Below are 9,407 nucleotides of genomic sequence, written 5' to 3' on the forward strand. Positions count from 1 at the left end.
AGGATTTCTTGAAAGAGTTCCCCAGCCACCGCAGGGACCAGGACGCCATGACGTGGCTGCAGGAGAAGCTCGTCTTTCGCGAGGAGGAGGCGCACAACATGCTGCAGACGGTCTCGGGTGCCTGGGAAGAGTTCAACACGCGCACACAGATGATGAAGGGCCTATTTAATTATGAGACGGCGTACCGCGCCTACACACGCCAGTGCCTAGAGGACTTCGTGGCAGACAACATACAGTACGCCGAGATCCGCCCTAATTTCATGGACACCAACCAGGTGTGGATGGACGACGGGTCGAGCAAGATCGACAACATTGGCATCATGAAGATGATTATCGACGAGTACGAGAAGTTCCAGGCCGAGGCAAAGCGCAAACCAGGCGCTTACTTTGGCGGGCTCAAGATAATCTACTGCTGCCCGAGGTCATATCCCAAGGACAAGGTCGCAAATGGACTAAAGCAGTGCTTGGAATTTAAGAAGAGGTGGCCGCAGTGGATTGCCGGTGAGTGTGAAACCCCCGAACAGATGACCCCCACTCTCTTTTTGTTTCTTGCCCCAGTTTTTCTATGGACCGTCGACTAAGCTCTCCTTCCTCTCTCCTGCAGGATTCGACCTGGTTGGCGAGGAAGGCAAGGGCAAGCCCCTCAACTTCTTCATCCCCGAATTCCTCCAGTTTCAAAATGACTGCAGGGAGGCAAAGGTTGAGATTCCTTTCCTCTTCCACTGCGGCGAGACGCTGGAGATGGGCTCGGAGACGGATGGCAACCTCCTGGACGCTCTGCTCCTCAAGTCCAAGCGTATAGGCCACGGGTTTGCCCTCACCAGGCACCCCTATATCATGGAGCGGATGAAGCAGGATAACATCTGTATCGAGCTGTGCCCGATATCGAACGAGGTTCTGGGCCTGACGCCGCGGGCCAATGGACATGCCATGTACGCCCTGCTCGCCAACAACGTGCACTGTACGGTCAACAGCGACAACGGGACACTTTTTAAGTAAGCCGCCTTTCACCACCCAACCCTTTGCCGGCCTTTCTGCGGCCCACTTGCTCAAGCTCTCTGATATTAACGTGCACATCATCATCATTAGCTCCACGTTATCTCACGATTTCTACCAGGTCATGATCGGCAAGTCAAACATGACGCTGTTCGGCTGGAAGCAGCTCATCGAGTGGAGCCTAGAGCACGCGTGTCTGTCCAAGAAGGAATATGAGGCTATCCACGCCGCGTGGGCCAAGAAGTGGGAAGCGTTCCTAGACGAGGTCATTGCAGAGTTTGGGGCATCTGCTGTCACTGTCAAGACCTCATGATCTTTTCCTTTTGTTTTACGATACCATACAATTCCTCTGTCTATATTCGTGATGCTCGATCCATTAGATCGCGACGCATCCGGTATACTTTTTTATGTTCATTTTTGTGTAATGATCTTCTGGCGGCGGTTTGCTCTGTCTTGTTCATCTCTGGAGGCAGCGTCATGACATGCAGTACGATAGAGAGAGGGGCCGAGAGGGGGATGGTCGTTCAAATTCCAGGATTTATCTATGGCCCGCTGACTGTTTGACTAGCCTGCCTGTGCTTATGTGAGGGTGGGTGCTCTTTGGTATCACCATCTGTCGTCGTCACTACTCATCACGGACGATGAAACCTGTCAGCACCGGCACAGCTCGGCTTGCGATAGACCGTCAAAGTCCTGCACTGTTATCTCCTCTTTCTCCGTTACGGAATCCATAAGATTTGGCAACCCCCTGGCCTCTCTTTTTCTCTATCTCGATCCCCGTCCGCGGCATCAATTTTTACCGACTATTGCCTTCGATCCATCCATCCAGATCTCAGCAAACCGACAGATCCGGGAGCGTTCCAATTCACCCGAACCGGCCGATCTGAAGCGCCATGTTTCTGTGCGTGAACTCTAAATCGTCCAATGAGTTGTTAAGCTTTCCGATCGAGTTTGGTTCGATGTTGGCTTTGGCTCTGTGACGTGTTACAGAGTTGAACTCTCATTGGTATATCTTTTTTTCCCTCCCGGCTCGCCGTGGTTTCTTGTTCCTTCTTTGCCTCTCTCTCTCTCTCTCTCTCTTATCCTTCTATTGATCAGTGCTGTAGCCTTCCCCTAACACTTGATGTGATACTGTGAGGTGTGGTTTACCTGCTCGGAACGGCGGCTTCCTTAGTAAACACCTCAAGTCGTCTACATCCTGATCATATTCCTTTGATATAAGAATGATAATTCATCCTAGCCCAGAGGCGTTTTTGCTCTTCCAGGCTAAACGCAATGGGCACGGCAGGGACCATGAGAAAGATCGAAAGCAAAACCTAAGCTCAAGCCATATGCTAACACCTCGCAGGATCACGCCCTTTGACGTCTCTCCCCAAGTGAAATGACCGTAAAGTGTCCTCTGCACGGATCGCAACCGTCCCAGAGGAGGTGCCTGATCTACAACACTGGACCTGCCAGCTGAAGCCGACAACCGTCGCAGATATCATGCACAAGGCTGCAGGAACCCCCTCTCCATCTTCACAGTTTCGAAAACTAAGCTCAACCAAACCGCACGGGGAAGAGCACGCACACAGGCCACGATAGACTTTTCGGTCCACGCAGCCTGATAGTCTGCGCCTCCTGGTCCCTTGAGACTAGTTGGCTTGGGGGAGCACCCAACACACAAGCGTCGTGTCTTAGTAGTCCCTTGATTTCAGTTTCTTTGCTCGAAACGAAGCCCTCGATTATGCGATTGGGACAAGGCTTCTGAAGTTAATCTCTCTTGAAACTTTTCCAGAGACCAGAACGCTTTGGGGACATTGTCATACCAAGGTTCGTTCGTCTTAGGGGCGCGGGCTGTCTGAGCTCCGAAAGCTTTTTCTCCCTTTCCTATCGCTTTCTTGTGGTTTGGTTTTTTTCCTTCTCTTTTTCTTTCCTTCCCCTTCATTGCCGAATGCTAACCATCTCGTTGGTGTACTGATATAGACTTTACCCCTTACGTCTCGGAGCGCGCGGCTTCGTTGGCCATAACATTTTCGTGTTGGTGATGAGTGGTTACTTGGAGGCTAAGTTTCACCCTGGTTGTGACGACGAGTGTGCTCTTGTAGCCTGTGATTATACTACTACCTACTGCCTTCTTCCCTCTTGCTCATACATGAATAACGATATTATTGATTTGGCGTTATAGCTCTCTACCTGGCTCAAATCGTTCTACCGTCTATTAAAGTTCGATTTTGCTGTCTCAAGTCGGGTCGGTGCTTCTACCAGTGTGCCTCGATCACTCCCCCCCTTTCCACGTAATTATGTTATTTCATCTCTCTCTTGGGTCTCAACAAAGCACCAGATGATGACAATCTTCAATGGCCGTTCACTAAGTAGTCTCTCAGCCAGCGCACTTGGTCACAGTCATTATCCGAGCGTATCTCATCCTCTCCCCATTACTTGGGTATAAAGGATGTTCCCCTCCCAATGGAGCCCATGGCTGCTCACTCCACGATATCTGTACACACTCCATTGATCATAGTAAAAGTAAACACTAATACTTTACCACCACCACCACCACCACTATTCATGCTGCTGTTGCTACTACAACATGCCCAACATGAACCAAGACTTATGGTGGTCCTCATCCCCCAGTGCCACAGGCTGGTCCTCCCAGTTACACCCTCTCTCCGAATTACCCGACATGCCCGTCCCCAGACCCACAGAGGACATACACATCGCCCTGCTAGGTGCACAAGACACAGGAAAGACGAAGCTGCAGCTACGCTACACCCTCCGGCAGTTCGTCGGCGTGGAAGGAACTCAAATGGCGTGTCTGCTGGGCGGTCGCAAGCACGTCAGCCTCGCTGATGGGACGGACGTACACCTCGTCCTACACGAGTTGCTTCCCTTCCGAGGAGAACGACGACAACGAGGAGGACGAGGTAGAACGACGGATGCGAGGCTGTTGGAGCAGGTGGACGCGGTGATGCTCATTTTCGATCCTTCGTCTAGGGCGTCGTTTGAGTGGATCGTTGACGGGTGGGCTCGCGAGGATGCGGTGCGCTTGGGCAACAAACAACAGGTCATTTACGATGACGCCGTCGGACAACTTGCTGATGAGTCGCGTCCTGCGGTGATGCTGGACTCCTTCTCCAAGACATTGCCAACCCCGCCTGATGATGACGCTGGGGGAAAGTACAGAGCCGACGAAGTTGAGAAAACCGTGAAGCATGACAGCGTCATGGCCTCGCAGTCTACCTCGAGAAGCTCGAGCATATACAGCCAGACAACACCCCCTGTCCCCGTTACCACGGTCGACACACAGCGTGAGCTCGAAGTTGCTTATACACTTACGAAGCTCACGAACCCAGACGATGGCGACGATAACAATACCAGCAGCCGAGACCCAACTATTCCTTGGAGTGATAGTATACCGCTCCAACCACACCAGGTATCTGAGCTGCCAGTGCTGGTCATCGCCACCCAGGCCGACAAACTGAAAGACCACGGCGGGCCGCTGGAGAGACAGGTCACGGCAGAAGAAGCCCAGAGGCTAGCTCACAGCTTGGGCCCCAGTGGCTGCGGCGGCGACGCATACATCGAGGTCTCGGCCAAGACGGGCGCCAACATCGACGAGGCGTATGGGCTCATCGTCGAGAGGGTCCTGGCGAAGCGTCGGGAGCGCCAGGAAGCTGCTGCTGCTGCTGCTGCTGCCACTACCAACCACGCCGCTGGTCTTGGGGATGTACAGGCGAAGGAGGAAGGACGGCATATGGGGGTGGCGGGTGTGCAAAAAAGGACCAAGGCTAAAAGGAGGTCGTGCGTGCCGCCTTGCTGGGCTGAAAGGTGGCGTGGTGTGGTGGCTGGCTTGCCGTCGTGGCGGAACGTCTCGGGGGTGCTGTCGAGGCTGTTCACGACAGGCGGCGCTGGTGCTGGGTTGGGTGATGTTCATGTCGACGTGTCAAGGGTTGAGGACGTGTGGTGGGATAAGAAAACCACAGTGAGAAGTCCCAGGAGGATACATCTGTCCAGGGACAATTCTGGTCGCTTGAGGAGCAGATACGAGTCCGAGCTGCCTCTGGCGCCACCGCGGCGGGGCATGTCTCTCGAGAGGAGGCATAAGAGGGCGAGCACAATGCTCAGCGCACGGAGCATACCACATGAGCCTGCGAAGAGCAACCCTCCTCCTCCTCCTCCTCGTCGTCGTCCCGATGCTATCACCAAGTCGACAGAACTAGAAAGGCTCGAGGAAGCGAGAAAAGACAGCCTCACAATCCCACCAGCACTCCTCCAGATGCCGACGGCCCTGGAGAGAAGGGAGCAGCCCGCTTTCCTCGCGAGCCCGCTGCGTGGTCCTTCCAACGCGTCTGCAGGTGGCGGCCTGGGCCGCCTGGCCAGGAGCTCGCTTGCCCTCCGCAGGGCAGCCAGGCTGATGGAGGCCAAGCCCAGGTTCACCATGATCGACATACCCGTCGTCAAAAACACCGACAACACCAAGTGTGCAGTTCGCGGCACCACCACAGTGATCCAGCTCCCAGAGTCGCCCTTGTCCTCGCATCCTCTGCCTCCTCCTCTCCCTCAGTATGCCCCTCGCCATTTTCAGACGAACAAACACCGCAGCGGCGGACGACAAGTACCACTCTCCCACCAGAACAGTCATGAGTCCACACCGCGTTTCCTCTTAGAGCCCGCCGCCGCCATAGTCTCGTGGCTTGACTGCCTGCGAGAAAGTAGCTTCATAGAGCAACTGTCACCGTCGGCCTCGACAGTGGTGGCGAGTTCGCAACAGACAGGCAGGCGGCCCATGTCGGCTTGGATATGATCCTCTCACGATGGTCTTTGGCTCGAGCAGTGAGAGGTAGACAGGGAGGGGGGGAGGAAGGGGTGGGAGCTTGGGATGATTTCAAGAAAGACTGTGGTCTTAGAAAGTAGAACGAGTGAATGAGCACAAATGTGCGCGATGATAATAATGCTGTTCTTGTTACAGTTGGAAATTCTCTAGACATTGCGATGCAATGAAATTTAATTCTTATGGATTCAGTATTCGGATTTGTTATCATTATGGTCATTTGTATTGCTCCCATCACCTCGATTTGTTGTCCCTTTACTTCGTTTTCTCTTTCTTGTCCCGGAAATCTCCCCCTCTGGGTCCCTTGTTGAGAACAAGCAGACATCTACTTTGTACGCATCGAGCATGCTACCCTCTAGAAAGCTGCATCAACAATAGTAAATAAAATATCTCATATCTCATGAAAGCAAGGCAAGTGGTTTGTCTCATGATCATATGATACTAGCATATAAAAAACACATCTACTTCACAAATAGAGACTTCTTTGTCACGTTGATCCCAGGCATCACTTCCGTCCGTCCGTCAACATCACCGGCATCTATCTAACCGCACGAATCAACCACATCTATACACGAGGCCACCCTCTTTCCAGTCCAACAGTCACCGCTCTTTTCACCCAAGCGAGAACACGCACATGTGCCAAAAAAAAAAAAAAAAAGCATCAGCAGAACAAACTTTCTTCCCCCTCGCCATCTATTTTTCCCTTCTTAGCATCCATCAGCGCGGGGGCCAAACCTACTTCAAGCGAACCAATAACTACGGCGCTGTCTCAAGCCCTAACCAGAGTTCAGCCCTACAGGGCTTTGATAGGGTGCTGACAGGATGCGTCGGCCCCGGGACGGGGAGCGAGCGAGCGAGCCCCGAAGAGAGAGAGAGAGAGAGAGATACAGAGAAAAATAGAGGAAAACAGGGGGAAAGAAGAAGATGATGGTGTGAAAATTGCGTCTCTCTCTGCATATGGGCCCCTCTTTTTTCCTAATTCTCTTATGAACAGGAGATTGACAGGGAGGACAAGAAAGGAAAGGAAGGATGGTGTGATCTGCGAGGATCCCCCAAAGAGAGGCGACAGCGAGGAGGGTCGCAGCTCGCTCAGCTTTGGGACCAGCGCATACGCTGCCATGCATTTTAAGCGAGGATTCATTTGGAAGGGGCCTGGGCAGGTTGTGTGGGGGGGGGGGGGGGGGTGACAAAGTTCAGGCAGAATTGCATCCGGCTGCGTACATATTAGTTCTTCCTCACTTATCCCGAAGAAGAAAACACCATGCGCTGGGAAAGGGGGGAAGGAGCCTGTTCGCCGACAAGGAGGATTGTAGTCGCCGTCTGCCTTGCGTGTGCAGTGATGAATTTACAACTACAGTGACGGCCGCGACCGGACCCCTTTCATCATATCAAACATGCGGTGCTACAGTGTATTGCTGCTCATGCCGACCCCGATCGGGACAGGATGGGCTTCGGCTTCCCCTCTCGAGATAGAGGAAAGAAGAAGAAATAATTCATTATCGTCACAATTGATAAAGAAAGTGGAGATGGGAGGGCAGCCCTGACCGCCTTCACACAGGGGACGAGGATCCTCGGGCACATGCGACTCGACGCCGAGTGCCTTGTTGTGCAATGAATATCGATGCTGTGCGACGTTCTACGTATGATCCATTTCCTGAAGGGGTCGAGGTGGTGGTGTTGAGCGGAGCTGAACACTCGCAGCTCGACGCGTTGACGGGCGGGCTGGACAAATGAACAAATGAATGTGCAACCCAACCAACCCCCAACCCTCCCCTCGCCAGGGTGACGAGGCAACGAGGATGAATAGTCGGCACCACGTCAACATGCAGCACCACGACGACGACGACCACCACCATCACATACGAGGAGAAAGAGTGCCCTCTGCATTGGTTCGGGAAATGTGACGAACTGAGACATCTGCCAGCGCTCCCCCCCGGCGCCCCCCCCCCCAAAACCTCTATGGTTTGTTGGCCTGATGAGGCATGTATCTGCACGATGTCCCTCTGGCCCTGCATCTGTGGCTGGTTCGCTCGGCCTGATCTATCCTCGAAGAGCCGTCTGGCGGTCAGGCAGAACGCTTCCACGAGCCGAAACTTGGTGCCCAATGTGGTACATTATAACGAGCGGCATTTCCGCGGCCAATTAGTACGTACATTGGGACACCAGGCAATCTGGACTAGGAGAAGGCATCTGCTCGCCCTACGGCTACACCAACCGGTCAACCGAGGGCAGCCGCCTTCTGCAGACGGCCCCCTCCACAGACCACCATGGCCAGCTCCGAGAGGCCGACCAATGGAATTGCCCGCGATGGCGTATGAGGCAGTCTGAAAGCAGGCTGGCACATCGTCGAAGCGCCGTGGCTTTTCAAGAAAATGCGATGTGTCTTTTTTCCTGGCTCTGCCTGACCAGCTGACGATAAAATAAAATGACAAAATCAAGGGAAACGAAGGGAAGAGGGTGGAGGGGTGGATAGATGTCCCGGCGAACAAGAGGAGAAGAAGGAAGGAAGAGGTTGTTCTTTGCGAGGCCCCTTCTCATTACCCCTCCAGACTGACAGGTCAATCAAATGTGTGGACTCGGCCGTGGGTGGACAGAGCGGAAAGGCTGATCCTCGCCTTTTTCCTCGTCTCCTCATCCAAGGCAAAAAAGCAACGTTGAGCGTGCTCGTGCTCAAGGACCTCACTCAGCGCGTGCAGGAGACCGACGTGATTGCATCACGAAAGGCTTGGCAAGCCACGAACCTGGCCTCTGGAGCGGCAATAGAGGGGAGATCGTTGCGACGTGGCACCAGTACTCTCTCTCTCTCTCTCTCTCTCTCTCTCTGTTTCTCTTTCATATGAAATATCGGGATGCAGTGGAGTATCGAGATACAGTGGAGGCGCCCGGGAAGGGCCTGCATGGCACCTCATAATGTTGCGCCAGCCACTTCCTCTGCGGTTGGCCCAAATGTTGGTGAAGACGTCCCAGAACAGGTATGCCGAGGGCAAGCCGTGCGCCACTTGGATGATAACCGAGGAGGGCTACCTAACCATATTTGGCGTGTGATGTGTTGACTGACGACTTTGGAAAGACTCGGGCCTGGTCCTTTTGTGAACACGAAAATGAGCAATGAAATATTGCGTCCCTTCGGGCGGAATCGTGCCATTCCGTACCGGGGGGGGGGGGGCAATCCAACCTTGATTCCGGAGTATCTCCCCGCCTACATTGTGTGTGCGGAGACACACACAAACACACACACAAACGTGCACATGTGAATGCGGCCCCAAGATTTACATGCAGTGAAGTGGAGATATTGTAGCGGAAAAGCCTCGCGGCCGGGATGTCGCCGGTGGGGGGACACGCATCTGAGACCCGGTTAAGACCATTAGCAATCATAGGCTGAACAAGAAGCAAGAATGCATGCCCTCAAATTGTCGCAATGGCTTGCCAAGATCGGCTTGGCCTGGCGCGCTTCTCTCACCGGCAGTCCAGATTCAACGTTACAGGCTGTGCTGGCTCGTCGAGCTGGTGGCACGCGAAGCAAAAGGCGGAGATTGAGAGCTGTGGTGGCTGAGCCAAGATGGGGGAGGTGAAGGTGCATGCAGGACGACGGGCAGAG

At 53.8% G+C, this 9,407-nt stretch overlaps 2 protein-coding genes across 2 annotated transcripts; both read left to right on the forward strand.

Moving 5' to 3' along the window:
- The first annotated feature begins 240 nt into the window (after positions 1–240).
- Positions 241–1,551, forward strand: M406DRAFT_323867 (Metallo-dependent hydrolase). The gene is made up of 3 exons (XM_040919823.1): positions 241–501; positions 605–995; positions 1,090–1,551. The coding sequence occupies exons 1-3, from the start codon at positions 261–263 to the stop codon at positions 1,307–1,309; spliced, it is 852 nt and encodes a 283-aa protein (XP_040772419.1). The 5' UTR covers positions 241–260; the 3' UTR covers positions 1,310–1,551.
- Positions 1,552–3,568: 2,017 nt separating this feature from the next.
- M406DRAFT_74394 (uncharacterized protein) lies at positions 3,569–5,979 on the forward strand (the record flags this gene model as incomplete). Its single annotated transcript, XM_040925733.1, has 2 exons — positions 3,569–5,690; positions 5,948–5,979. 2 exons carry the CDS (start codon positions 3,569–3,571, stop codon positions 5,977–5,979), a joined length of 2,154 nt encoding a protein of 717 aa, XP_040772420.1.
- Positions 5,980–9,407: the final 3,428 nt, after the last annotated feature.

This window comes from Cryphonectria parasitica (genome assembly GCF_011745365.1).
Source record: "Cryphonectria parasitica EP155 unplaced genomic scaffold M406scaffold_8, whole genome shotgun sequence".
Lineage (NCBI taxonomy): Eukaryota > Fungi > Ascomycota > Sordariomycetes > Diaporthales > Cryphonectriaceae > Cryphonectria > Cryphonectria parasitica.

What these genes read in the sequence shown, in the direction of transcription:
- M406DRAFT_323867 (XM_040919823.1), top strand. Translation starts at nt 261, where the DNA reads ATGGACACCAACCAGGTGTGGATGGACGACGGGTCGAGCAAGATCGAC. An exon ending in GTGGCCGCAGTGGATTGCCG is followed by an intron (nt 502 to 604) that starts GTGAGTGTGAAA and finishes TCTCTCCTGCAG; the next exon opens with GATTCGACCTGGTTGGCGAG. An exon ending in GACAACGGGACACTTTTTAA is followed by an intron (nt 996 to 1,089) that starts GTAAGCCGCCTT and finishes CATCATCATTAG; the next exon opens with CTCCACGTTATCTCACGATT.